The sequence below is a fragment of the Podarcis bocagei genome (genome assembly GCF_964188305.1).
Source record: "Podarcis bocagei genome assembly, chromosome: Z".
Classification (NCBI taxonomy): domain Eukaryota; kingdom Metazoa; phylum Chordata; class Lepidosauria; order Squamata; family Lacertidae; genus Podarcis; species Podarcis bocagei.
This window is the reverse complement of record NC_138140.1, coordinates 18,798,894-18,812,375: the sequence shown is the minus strand read 5'-3', so window position 1 is coordinate 18,812,375 and position 13,482 is coordinate 18,798,894. Positions and strand designations below refer to the sequence as shown.

The 13,482-nt window shown below is 47.7% G+C and overlaps 1 protein-coding gene across 7 annotated transcripts in view; it reads right to left on the bottom strand.

Moving 5' to 3' along the window:
* The window catches only part of RXRA (retinoid X receptor alpha), a 128,247-nt gene that overhangs the window by 34,692 nt on the left and 80,073 nt on the right, over positions 1 to 13,482 (bottom strand). For all 7 annotated transcript variants that reach the window (XR_014003921.1, XM_081178786.1, XM_081178787.1 and 4 more), the window contains one exon: positions 5,543 to 5,811. Coding sequence is in view for 6 of the 7 variants with exons in the window: in XM_081178786.1 (XP_081034912.1) it covers positions 5,543 to 5,811 (269 nt within the window). In the remaining variant the exon portion in view is untranslated. The remainder of the gene's footprint in view (positions 1 to 5,542; positions 5,812 to 13,482) is intronic.

The following is a 13,482-nucleotide window of genomic DNA, read 5'->3' as shown; positions in this document are numbered from 1 at the left end:
GTCCTGCTTGAGGGCTTCCCCCAGCTGGGGCACCTGGTGGACCACTGTGAGAGCAAGATGCTGAACCAGATAGATCACTGGCCTGATCCAGCAGCCAGACTCTACTTAATTTCTTAAGCAGATGTTTGCAGATAGATCCTGGTACAATCCCTGGCATGCCCAGTTTGCGCTGGGAAGGTCCCTTGTCTGCACCCCTGGAGAGACATTGCTGTCAGTCCATGCAGGAAATACTGAGCTACTAAATGGGGGTCGGCAAGGTTTACTCCAGCGGAGATCCCTCTGTGGGATAGATCACGCGTGTGTGCGATTTCCAGCGTCTATGCAGATGTATTTTTGGCGTCTGCACATGCACAGACACGTCTTCTGGCGCCGCGGAAGCAAGTCCCTTCACCGCGCTGGTTTAGTGCAGTGCGTAGGGACTCGCCAAGTGGGTGGCTCAGTTCGGCGGCGGCTCGGGGGCCAGTTAAACGACCCCCGTGGGCCGCTTGTGGCCCATGAGCCTTAGGTTCCCGACCCCTGTACTAGATGGACCAGTGGCCTGACTCAGCATAAGACCACTCCTTATTTAAACCATGCCTTTGTTTTGAACTTTAGAACCATGAGGGCTAGAATCTTAATTTATTCCGGAGGAAGGGCCTCTGAAATCCTGGATAGCCACCACATGTCAACACAGACAATACTGAACCTAGATGGACCCACAGACTGATGCAGTTTAAGGAAGCTTTCAACATTTCTATATACAGTGGTACCTCGGGTTAAGTACTTAATTCATTCTGGAGGTCCGTACTTAACCTGAAACTGTTCTTAACCTGAAGCACCACTTTAGCTAATGGGGCCTCCTGCTGCTGTCACGCCGCTGGAGCACAATTTCTGTTCTCATCCTGAAGCAAAGTTCTTAACCTGAAGCACTATTTCTGGGTTAGTGGAGTCTGCAACCTGAAGCGTATGTAACCCGAGGTACCACTGTATATATACACACACACCAAAGGACAAACACCTGTCTAAGAAATTCCCTACTGTTGCCTTTAAGAGGAAAGACATCCACAAAGTTAAATGCATCCAAGCATCAGCCACCTCCCTTGGCTCGGGCCCCCGCCAAGTCCTTGTCAGAATGGCCTAAGGGATGACAGGCAATCTCCACAGGCTGAGCCCAGAACAGCCTGGCAGTCCAGGAGCAACAGCAACAGAAAGGGGGGGGGCTAAATATTAAAAGAGAGGAGCAGCCGCCGCCACCTGCTCTGCACATCACAGCCTCAGAAGGAACCAGGAAGCCTTGGAGTCCAAATCCAAGCTGAAGTTAAGGCAACGCGCTCACTCACCAGCCTGAAGCTGCTTGTAAAGGGGGTGTCCGTGATCCCTTGTGGGTAACTTCCTAGGGGTCGCATGACAGCGTCAGGCAGGGCCAGAGATATTGTAGTAGAATTGGGAAAGGTTCAGGGAATGGCAAGCAAAATGGCTCTCCTATGAGGAAAGGCTGAAGTATTTGGGACTTTTCACTTTAGAGAAAAGGCAAGTAAGAGGTGGCATGATAGAATTTTATAAAATTATGTGCGACATGGAGAAAGTAGATGGGAAGAAGCTTTTCTTGCTTTTTCAGCTCGTGTAATGTAGCTGAAAGTTGGGAGATTCAGGATAGATAAAAGAAACTTCTTCACATTGTGCAGGGTTAAACTATGGAACTCCACCACACAACGGTGCAGGCAGTGGTGGAGATTCATGGAGGAGAACGATATCAATGGCTATTAGCCCTGGTGGCTATGCTCTTCCTCCATAGTCAGAGGCAGTCATGCCTCTGAATCCCTGTTGCTGGAAACCTAGGAGGGGAGAAGGCTCTTGAACTTGGGTCCTGCCATTGAGACATCTGGTCAGCCCCTATTTTCTTAAAGAGGGAGGAAGAGAGGGAGAGAGGCTTGCAGCACTGGCCATTTTCACAAGCCCCTTATGCCAAACAAAGCAGGGTCCCTGAAAGATGCCACTGTGGGCATTGCAAAAGACAGTCTTGTGGAGAGAGGGAGGAGACAGGGAGGAAGGAAGCAAACCCTGGTGGCTTTGACTCAGCCCACAACCAGACATCCTCCAACTGTCCTTCTGCTCTGCTAGGTCTTCAGCGCTGACAGAGCATAACCTGATTGCAAGTGGCACCTGCCATCTGATGCTCAACACCTTCCATCAGTGCCACCTCTGCTTGAAGGTGGGGGCACACACTTCATTAACTCCCTAGCTTCATGGGGCGGGGGGGGGCAGTGCTGAGCAGGATTCTGGAGGGGAGGTGCAGAGGAGAAGCAAAGGATGCAAGTTGTCTTCTTTGCACAGATGGCATCGTGTCTTCTTCCTTTCCTCTCCTATCTTCTTTTTTGTGTGTCTGTGACACAGATATCACTAAGCTACGTCCTTTCTGTAACAATAAAAGATTCTAGTCCTCATAATTCTGAAGACTGGGCTGCAATAAATAGGAACCTAGGAAGCTGCCTTCTATCTAGTCAGACCATTGCAATGGTCCATCTGGCTCAGCACTGTCTACACTGGCTGGCAGCAGCTCTCAGATAGGGGAGTCTTCCTTCCCCAGTGTTACCTGAGGATGCCAGGAATAGAACCTGGAGCCCCCTGCATGCAAACCAGCTGCTCGGCCACTAAGCTAAGTCCTTATTCCCATAAAATTAAATGAAGATTCTAGTCCTCAAAAGACTTTGCTGAGTTAACTGGAACACAGAACCCAAGACATTTGTAGGTTCTCTAAGTCCTTCCTACAAAAAAATTAAAGTTAAATCCATGTGCTCCTAAGCCTGTGCTGAAGTGAGATAGGTGCACGAAACCTGGGACATTTTGCACACAAAGTAGATCCTCTGGGCCTGAAATGCCTCCCTTTCCCCCATAAACAAAACCTCTTAACAGCATTACAAAGGAAAGGAAAGATGCTGGAAGGAGAGAGACAGATTGCAGGAGTCATTAGGGCGTGAGCATCTTAAGCATCTCCTCCAGGAAAACCACTTAAGACGGGCCATGAGTAAATGAGAGCTCCTCCTTCTGAGCCAGCAGGAACTGGAGGGGCTCTCCATGAGAGCATCCTCTGACAAGCTCTTTTTCCTCCCTTCTCCCCCTCTATCTCTCTCCCCCCCTTCTGTTTATTTCCGGTCTTCTGCATCGCATGACCACCTCTAAAAATAGACAGAAGCGCAAGGCAGCTCTCCTCCGGGAGATGTGGAGTGAAAGTCAGGAAGACGGGTGGAAAGGGGGGCAGAGAAGGAGCTGCCTTCTACCAAATCAGACCCTTCAGTCCATCCACCTGGCTCAGTGTTGCTCACACTGGTTGGCAGCAGCGGCTCTCCAGGGTTTCATGCAGTGATTTTTCTCTCCTAGCCTTACCTGGAAATGCTGTTGGGGACTGAAGCTGGGACCTTCTGAATGCAAAGTAGATACTTTGGGCACTCCCCTCTAAATACACATCAAGATTCAAGTCCTCATGGTTCTAAATAAGGAGCTGGTTTATATAGGAAGATAAGAAGCTGCCATAAATGGAGTCAATATTACTGGTCCATCTAGCTCAGTATTGTCCACACTGACTGGCAGTAGCTGTCCAGGGTTTCAGGCAAGGGGCACTTCCTGGAGTTGCTGCCAGGAATTGAATCTGGGACCTTCTGGACGAGGAGCAGATGCTCCACTACTGAGCTACAGCCCTTCAAAGGAGGTCTGAGCACATCCAGGCGGCTGAGCATCACAAGATCCAACCAGAGATGAGCAGGCTGTCTCTTGGAGGAGTTTTCCAACTCTTTCTGACCCCCAGTTAGATAGATAAGATAGATAGATAGATAGATAGATAGATAGATAGATAGATAGATAGATAGATGATAGATAGATAGATAGATAATCTCCTGGAGGGGAGCTGGAATAAATAACACAACAACAGTGACCAGCAGATGGTGGCAAATTTCCTAATCAGCCCTTCTTTCTTTGCCCCCCTCTGCACCAGTCCCCCCTCCCCACTGCATGCATGTGCAACGCAGAGCCAGCCAAGCCAAGCCAAGCCAAGCCAGCAACAGGTGTCAGTCTTCATCAAGCTTGTACTATTTTTATCCACAGGGCTTATCTCCTTGTCGTGGGAAGGCTTTTTTTTAATGTAATCTTCCATCCTCTCTCTCTCTCTCTCTCTCTCTCTCTCTCTCTCTCTCTCACACACACACACACACACACACCCCGGCCACCCAGTCTCTCTCTCTCTCTCTCTCTCTCTCTCTCTCTCTCTCTCTCAGGAAAACAAACTGCTGCTGCTGCTGCTGCTGCACAGGAGGAAATAAGAGCCTGGGCTTGAAAGACACTCTGACATCCAGCCAGAGAAAACTGGAGCTAAACTGAAAAACTCGCTGCCGCAGGAGGCAGCAATGACCAACCACTTGGACGGCTTTAACAGAGGATGGACATGGCTTTAACATGGAGAAGGAGGAGGGGCCTACTGATAGCTAGCAGCCATGATGGCTGTGATCTGCCTCCACAGTTGGAGGCAGCAATGCTTCTGGACACCACTTGCTGGAAACTGCAGGAGAGTTGCTGTAGGGCTCAGGCCTTGCTTGCAATAGAGCCTCCAACTTGAGCAGAAGATTGTGGGGTGGCGGCGGCAGCGATGACATGCACATGACATGTGCATGATGCAGTGGTGAGCCAGGGGGCTGAACGTGGCAGCAGCAGACGTGGCAGGGAGAGGAGGAGCCACCAGCCACGGAAGCTGCACCACACTCAGCTCCACATTCGGCCTCCTCTGCAAATGATTGTTCTCAACATTCTCCATAATATTTTATGAGATGGGGAGAAGGGACCTGACCCCTTATAGTTGGTGCCTATGCTTGCGGACTTCCCATGCAGGCATCTGGTTGGCCACTGTGAGAGCAGGAGGCTGGACTAGATGGGCCACTGGCCTGATCCAGCAGGACTCTTTTTGTATTCAGAAGCATTAGCACCTCTGATACTGAAGCAAGTATACAGCCAGCATGACTTGTAGCCACTGACAAGACTTGTCCTTCATGAATCTGTCTGGTTGGTACCCAACTGTCTTGGGAGACAATGGAGAAGTGAGCCCTTTGAGTGAACTTAAACTGCTGGAAGGTTACAGCACCTGATGTGGCTGCAGAGACCAATACAGGAGAGACGTCTTGTTACCAGTCACCACCGTGGCAACTTCCTACGTGTTATGTTTGCTTAGGGATACAGCTAGCTAGCTCAGTATGGTTGACACTAATGGGCAGCGGCTCTCCAGGGTTTCAGGAAGTGGGCATTCCTCAGTTTTACCAGGAGACAGCAGGGATTGAACCTGGAGTCTTCAGAATACAAAGCAGGTACTCGGCCACTAAGCTGTGGCACTTTCCTTTAAAATACAAGTAAGATTCTGATCCTTGTGGCTCTGAATAAAGGACTGAACTAAGTGGAACATAGGTTGGTGCTCTGCCACTCGGGCAGAGCCCCTGCTTCCCTTCCGTTGTCTTGAATCTACCTATCCCCACCATCACATTGGCTGCCACCTGCTTCCCAGAGTCCCCACCACCAGGTGACTCACCTGAGGGCTGCTGGTTCCATACGCAAGGCCAGGGGTGGAGGGTCCAGACATGGGGTGAGCCCCCATTGGGGAGCTGATGACTGAGAACGGTGGCCCCATGCCGTTGATGTGTGAGTTGATGGTGCTGATGGGTGAGTGGAGCTGGCCAGGGGACCCCAAAGCCCCACCAATGCCAGTGCTCATCGACGGATGGAGAGAAGGTGCAGTCATAGGCCCTCCTCTGCTGTTCGGAGAGCTTAAGGAGGTGGAATTGACTGGGCTGGAGAAATCTGTGAAGAGAAAAAGGAAAAAACATACACTGTCAGTTGAAAAAGAGACCAGGGGATGTATTGCATATCCGTACTAAATAGGCCAAATCTCTCTCTCTAAAAAAGAAGAAAGTATACAGCTATTATTTCACTGCAGGGAGTTGCAATAGATGACTCGCAGGGTCCTGTCGAACTCTACACTACTGTGTTTCATTCATTCACAAACACACCACACACCCCTTTCTGGAGAAAATACTGAAAGCACTAACAGACAAGCAAGAAATTAAGTGATTAGATTTATTTGTGTATTTATTTACTTCAAAAAAATTACGTACCACTTGATTGTATAAAACCTCAAAGCAGTTTACAAAATAAAAAAATACACACACACTTCCACCTAAATTTATTTATTTCATTTAATCCAATGAGTTACAAGAAGCATAGCAAATGCTCTACCCAGTTTGCTATGGCCCTTCTCCTAAAAACAAAGTAAGATTCTAGTCCTCATAATCCTGAACAAAGGCTTGAATTAAACAGGAACAAAGGAAGCTACCTTACACTGAGTCAGACCACCAGAACATCTTGCTCAGTACTGTCTATGCTGACTTGCACCAGCAGCTCTCCAGGGTTTCAGACAGAATCATAGAATTGGAAGAGACAATATCTAGTCCTACCCTCCTGTGATGCAGGGATATGCAGCTGTCCCTTAAGGGGATTGAACCTGCAACCTTGGCATTCTCAGCACCACTCTCTAACCAACTGAGCTATCCAGGCTGGCAGGGGTTCCCAGCCCTACCTGGAGATGCCACTGAGGACTGAACCTGGGACCTTCTGCATGCAAAGCTGATGCTCTGCAGCCCCCTGTAAATCAAGTCAGATTCTAGTCCTTGTGGTTCTGAATAGGAGGCCAAATTGAACAGGAACACAGGAAGCTGCTATAGCTATAGCCCAAGCCAGACCACTGGTCCATCTACCTTAGCATTCTCTACACTGACAGGCAGCGGCTGTTTAGGGAACACTCCCTTGGGCTGAAAAAGACTCCACACCCATGCTTTCAATGTACCCACCAATGTACACCCAAAGTTGTTGTTTTTTAAATGAATGTGACAAGCATATGCATACATTATTTATTTGTTGATTTATTGAAATGTCGAACCCGCCCTTCAAGCGAGTAAATTTCAAGGGCAGCTTACCAAAAATAAAAACAGAAGCACATCCAGGGTTTTATTCCAGGGGGTAGGGTGGGGGGGGGCTGGGCAAGAGAGGTTGTCAGTCTTCCCCAAGGGTACATTATGCTGCCAATCCAGGCTTGACAGGACATGACATGGGAAATCATTTATTTAAAAGATGTAGATGCTGCCACTTTGTGAAGCTTGAAAATAATTAAAAAGAACCACCAGCATGCACCTCCTCTGTAAAAGACGCTCTGGGGCACCAGAGTTTGGGAAGTGAATCCCTTAGCCCTCGGAGTGATCACAGGTTAAGAACCAAGGATGCTGCCTCAGACCAACGCAGACCATTGGCTAAACCACCTTGAACAAACTGAAGCTACACACGATCGTAAGGAGGGCCTGCTGGATCAGACCAATTGCCCATTTAGTCCAGCATCCTGTTCTCACATCAGCCAACCAGGTGCCCATTCTGGGAAACCTGCAATTTGGACCTGATCGCAAGAACACTCTCCCTTCCTGAAGTTTCCAGAAACTGGTATTTAGAAGCATTTTTGCTTCTGACTCTGGAGGAAGAGCATAGCAATTGTGGCTAATAGCCATTGATAGCCTAAGCCCTCCATGAATTTGTCCAGTCTTCTTTCAAAGCCATCTAGGTTGGTGATAATCACTGCCTCCTGCAGGAGCAAGTTCCATAGTTTATGCACTGCATGAATAAATGACTTTCTGTCCTGAATTTACCAACATTCAGCTTCATCGGATGCCCAGGATTTATAGCCTCATGAGAGGGAGGGGGGAACTATCCACTTTCTCTATTCCATACACAATTTTACAAAATTCTATGATTGAACCTGTCAGTGCAACCTCTGCAAAGACAACTCTCCAAAATGCTTTTAAAAGCAACTATGAGTTTACTGGTTTTGACACCAGAGAAACACATTAGCAGAGCATATCATTCTCCCTGTAAATTGCATCTATTTCCTTCCACGTTAAGTGATCTCTATGCATTTCTAAACTTTGGTATATTTCCATTATGCTTAAAAATCTGAGCTAAATCTATTCAAAATTTGCTGAGTGATTACAGTGGGTGGAAGGAAAAACCAGACTGTATGCATGCAATTCAGGCCTAGGCCTACAGGCCACCTAGAGCTCAGGAGCTTCATCTGAATAATAAAAGACAGAGGGAATTCTAAAACCCTCCAATGACATTGTTAGTAGCTGGCAGGCAGCCAATCCCTGCTGAGATAGGGCCAGTGTTCTGATTCGCTTATTGTAGCATTAAGGTGACCTATCACAGGCGGTGTGTGTGTTTTGCCTGGGACAGCTTACGGTATATATACTGCCCCTGTTTGTCATTCTTGTTCTTCTTGTTCCTGATGTTCCAACAAATCCTTTTTGAGCTGAATCTCCATCTTGGGTCATGCCTGAACCCACCTACACTTCAGAAGGGATCCATCCTCCTCACCTGGCAAGGTCCAGGCAATACCTTCATTCTTCTAACTCAGTAACTTCTGTGTGCCAGGAGGCAGAAAGAAATTAAGTAAGATCTTGGGAGCTTCATCCACCCACCCCATAGGTTGTTCCCTGCCACATCTCTGCATGATTCCCATATCTGTTTCTGCCTTCTTTCAACCTGTGTCCAAATGGGATATTATTGGATCATTTGCATGCTCTTTATGGAAAGACACTGAAGAGCAGCCACCTGCTTAGAGGAAGTTGTTGGCCAAGTCTCTGCATGAGTCACTATGCTGTGCTTGCCTTCTCTAAGTCATGCTAAGTACAGTATTTCATGCAGACAGTGTTTTGAGATAGGTCAGTCCTTTCAGAAAGGTGTCCTTTCATCATCTGAAAAGGTAAACCTTTCCTCAGCTGTTGGAGTGAAGCCCGCAGTTCTAATGAGTGCTGTGCTGAAATCTGTTCTTTAAATTTCTAAAAACTTTGTTTCCCTTGGAAAAGAGACTTCGGTTTTTCTGCCACATTCCCAGGGCATGTCACCACTATGAGATGGCCATGGGTGGAACATGCATCCTTCCCCCCCCCCCCGGAGAATGCAGACCATGAGTGAGATGGCTTTTTCCTTCCCTTAAACATAACTCCAGCACACTCCACGGCATCCCCAGGTGCCTGCCCTTCCTGGGGGTTTTTTTGGGGGGGACACCTATGTGAGGAGGTAGCCTTGTGGTGTCTTCCCCCTGGGCTTTGTTGGAAGTGTAGAAAGTCAGGGAGGCTGCAGAGTGCAGGTAGTTGGTGAGGTGGTGATGTGTTGAATGAAAGAGCAAATACTCTCAAAACAGCCCTCAACACCCTCAAAAATAAAGCGCATCAAAAACCCTGCACTGAATTTTTCTCTTCCCCTTGATCATTTTTAAACACAAGTTCTTTCCCCACTAACTGCTGGCAGAACAACAATAAGGAGAGAGGAGTCCATGTTCCTCCTCAGCAAGGAAGTTTCCAGAGTCTCCCAACTTCTATGTCCCCAGCAAGTGTGCTTGTGAGGGTGGCAGGACTGAGAGAAGGGTGTCTCCCAATGGTCTCAGAGCCCAGGCAGGAGAATGCAGTCCTATGCCACACACCCCTATCACATATGCTGTGAATGTGGCCAGATCCTTCGTGAATTTTTTCAGTCCATAATTGAGGGCTTAGTCTCTAAAGACTAAGATCAGGCCAATGGCTGATCTAGTCCATCATCCTGTTCTTTCATTGGCCAACCAGATGTCCCAATGGGAAGCCCAAAAGCAGGACCTGAGCACAAGAGCCCTCTCCCCTTCTGTGGTTGCCAGCAACTGGGATTCAGAAGCATGGCCGCCTCTGACCCTGGAGGCAGGACACAGCCATTAGGGCTAGTAGCCATCGACAGCCTTTTCCTTCATTTATTACTCCAGCCTTTCAATACCATTTAAGTTGGTGGCCATCAATGCCTCCTGTGGGAGAGAGTTCCACAGTTTTAAACTATACGCTGCATGAATTTTCCAACATTCAGCTTCATTGGATGTCTAGCCTACAGTGGAGAATCTGGGGTTTCCGTGGTTGCAACAAGCAGCCTATCAGGTTTTCAGTGGTGACTGTATTGCTACCTGACTCCCAGCATGCATTGGGATGGCTCAAGCCCGACCCATATTGGTTTTTCTTCCGGGAGGGCTCTGCAACCATGAGACGCCAGTATCACACTTCATCCTTGGGGGCTGATACGAATGAACAAGGAAAACCTGTCACGACAGGCAGGCCGACAGGTTGTCCGGGATCGTTACGGCCTTTTAATTACATTCAACTGCAGTTTAATGGGCTCTAGGCAAGTTGGAAATGATGTAATGGACTACGTGCGGGGAGGGGAGCTTTGGCTGAAAAGCAGAGAAGTGAGTTGGAGGTGTTTGGGGCTGTTGATGTGTATTTCTTAAGAGCAGTAAGAAAATATAAGGAGAAGAATTGGTTCTCTTTCCTGACATTCGTGATGTTAAATTTATCACTCGCCCTATTCAGGCAGATACTGACATCCTTAGCAAAACAAAAAAACCCCATATAAACAAGTTCAAAACACCCAAGAGACAGGCAAAAATATGCAACTGCAAAATGGAAGTGGATAGACACAATCTGTCCTCTAGGTCTATGCTGTCCTCCTTCCCTCTTTCTCTCCCTCTTTGTAATGCATGTTGGCTGGAAAACGGCATTGCAAAATTCAGAGAAGTGTGAATCACTGGGTTTTTCAGCTCACATACTGTTTTGGAAAGTGCAAACTGGGAAGGCCAATCTTTAAATGAAAACCGAATCAAACTTCTTCCCCAGCCCACCCCACCCCCCATTCCTAAGCTGGAACCAACATGAAAGCGGGCACCACATCTGATGCGAGCACAGAAGTTAAGAAATATAAGAAGAGCCTGCTAGATCAGGTCAGTGCCCATCTTGTCCAGCCTCCTGCTCTCACAGTGGCAGAGAAGATACAATGGGAAACCTGCAAGCAGGACCTGAGCACAGGAGCACTCTCCCATCGCTCAGTTCCCAGCAACTGGAATGCAGAAGCATTACTGCTTCCAGATATGAGTAGCCATTGATAGCCTTATTCTTCTTCATCTGGGTTGGTGACCATCACTGCCTCCTGTGGGAGGGAGATCCGTAAAAGTTATTTGCCCAGAGACTGGGCTTGCCATTGCTCTGTCACAGAGCTAATGCTATCTTCTCAACAGAAGTTGTTCAGCTGGAGCAGAGGGGTGTGCATTCCGCCCACCAGTGGGCAAGAAGGCTTTACCTAGCTGATATTGACATGTTACGGATGGGTATCTTGGGGGAGGGGGGCATGGCAGTAGCTGGGGTGGGGTGAGGGGGAAACAGCCTGAGAACTGCCTGTCTAAGTGCCACAGGAAGAGGCCCAGCCTGATAAGGGAAAGAAGATATGTGTCTGCCAAATGGCTGGGAGCAGAGCTTGGCTCCCTCTGTGTACAGGACAGGGGAGTTCCTTTTAAAGACACAAGGCTGGATTTCACTGCTCCTGCTCACACAAGACAGCTCAGCCTCCCTAACAAGAGCGTAGAACCTGCCAGATCAGGCCAAAGGAGGGGCGCATCTCATCCAGCCTTGTCTTCACACAGTGGCCAAAGAGTTGCCCATCATGGGAAGCCTACAAGCAGGACCCAAGTACAAGAGCTCTCTCCTATTCTGCAGTTTCCAGCAACTAGAATTAAGTGTTACTGCCTCTGACCATGGAGACAGAGCATGACCATCATTGCTAGTGGCCACCAATAGCTTTCTACATGAATATTCTCAATCCTCTTTTAAAGCCATCCAAGTCAGTGGCCGCCATCACTGCCTGCTGTGGAAGTGAGTTCCATAGTTTAACCATGTTTTGCATGAAGAAGGACTTCTTCTTTTAAACTTTCATTGGACATCCATAGTTTCAAGTGTGATGGGAAATTATGAGAACTGTAGTCTATAAATAGCTGAGGGTTCCATGTTTCTGCTGGGAACCTAGCGTCATCATATATTAAGACTTGTATTATGGAAGGTACACAGATCTTTAGGACTGCATGCATGCGGCAACCTATCTTGGGATTTATACAATGCAATGCAACAAACTTTATGGTTTTTTCCACTCCTCCAATTGAATTGTCTATTTTGCCTCTTCTTCCCTCCCTCTCCCCAGCCCCCAGCTTGCATCTGAAACAATTTTGCAGAAGGGAAGTGGTTTTGGAAATGTTTTGAGGCCTAGTTAGATTGTGAACTCCCCCCCTCCCCAATGGAAACGAAAGATGGTTTGTTTCAACACCCATCTTTTTTGGGTCTACATTCCTTAACTGGCTCAGAGCCTAATTGGGAACAAGCAAAAAGTTCTTCCATCAATGAGTCGCGCTTGGTGGTCCTGAGGCAACACGTGCGCACAAGCACACACACTCACACACATTTTCCAGGGTCACATTCCCTGACCCCAACTTCCTTCAACTCCCAGCCCAACACAGCCCCGAGTTAACTCTTTCCTTGCTGCAGAGATTCTGATTGCCCCCTCCCCACAAAACGCACCCATTCCACACACCTTCTTTGTTCAGGGCAGCGCAATGGCAAACTGGAAGGGCTGGGCACTCCTAGCCAAAGAGGTTTTGCAGCTGATGTTAGGTGGACACAGCATGGTGTAGCGGTCTCCTTCTCAGCCTTTCTCAACCTGGGGTCCCTAGATATTGGACTACCATTCCCATCATTCCTAGTCAGTATGGCCAATGGTCAGGGATGATGGAAGTTGCCGTTCAAGAGCATCTGTGGACCCAAGGCTGATAAAGGCTGCATTATATATATACACACACACACATACACAATGGAACTTCAAGGAAATCTGTAAAAAATGTTGAAGCACTCCAAATAATTTGTCCATGTTTGTGTGTGCAGAAAATAATAATAATAATAAATTTTTATTTACATCCCGCCCTACCCAGGTGAAGCTGGGCTCAGAGCTGCTAACAACAGTAAAATAATACAGCATTCTAAAATCAATTCATTATAAAATCAGTAGTAGATCTACTTAAAAGGCAACACGTGGAGATTTGCACTGATCATTGGAATGCATCCCTTCTTCTTCTTATTATTATTATTAATAATAATAGAGTGTAAGACTATTTGTATAATCTTAAAAGGTCTTAAAATCTTAGAAGGGAGCATGGCTACAACTATCATGAAGAGACAGACTCTGCACTTCCAAATTTGCCACTACACTACCGGCTGAAACCTCCAAGAGCCAATGTGGTGTGACAATCAGAGTCTTGCATCGGGGCTGGTAATCTCCCTGAAGCCACCCAGAAGAAGCCTCAGTTTCCAAATGCATCCATCCTCCTACTCATGCCCATTGCCTTTTCACAATTCCCCAAGCTGCATGTGTATAGACATCCAGTGACCAAAAGTGGCAGTCTGCCAAAGTGTGCAGGCAATCTGCCATCTGCCCATGAGGCTGAACAGGTGATTTCACACTATTTGGGTGGCAGGTATAATTAAAAACAAACAATAACAACCTTCGGTCCGTGGTTGTGCAATGGCAGCCTATCCAGCCATC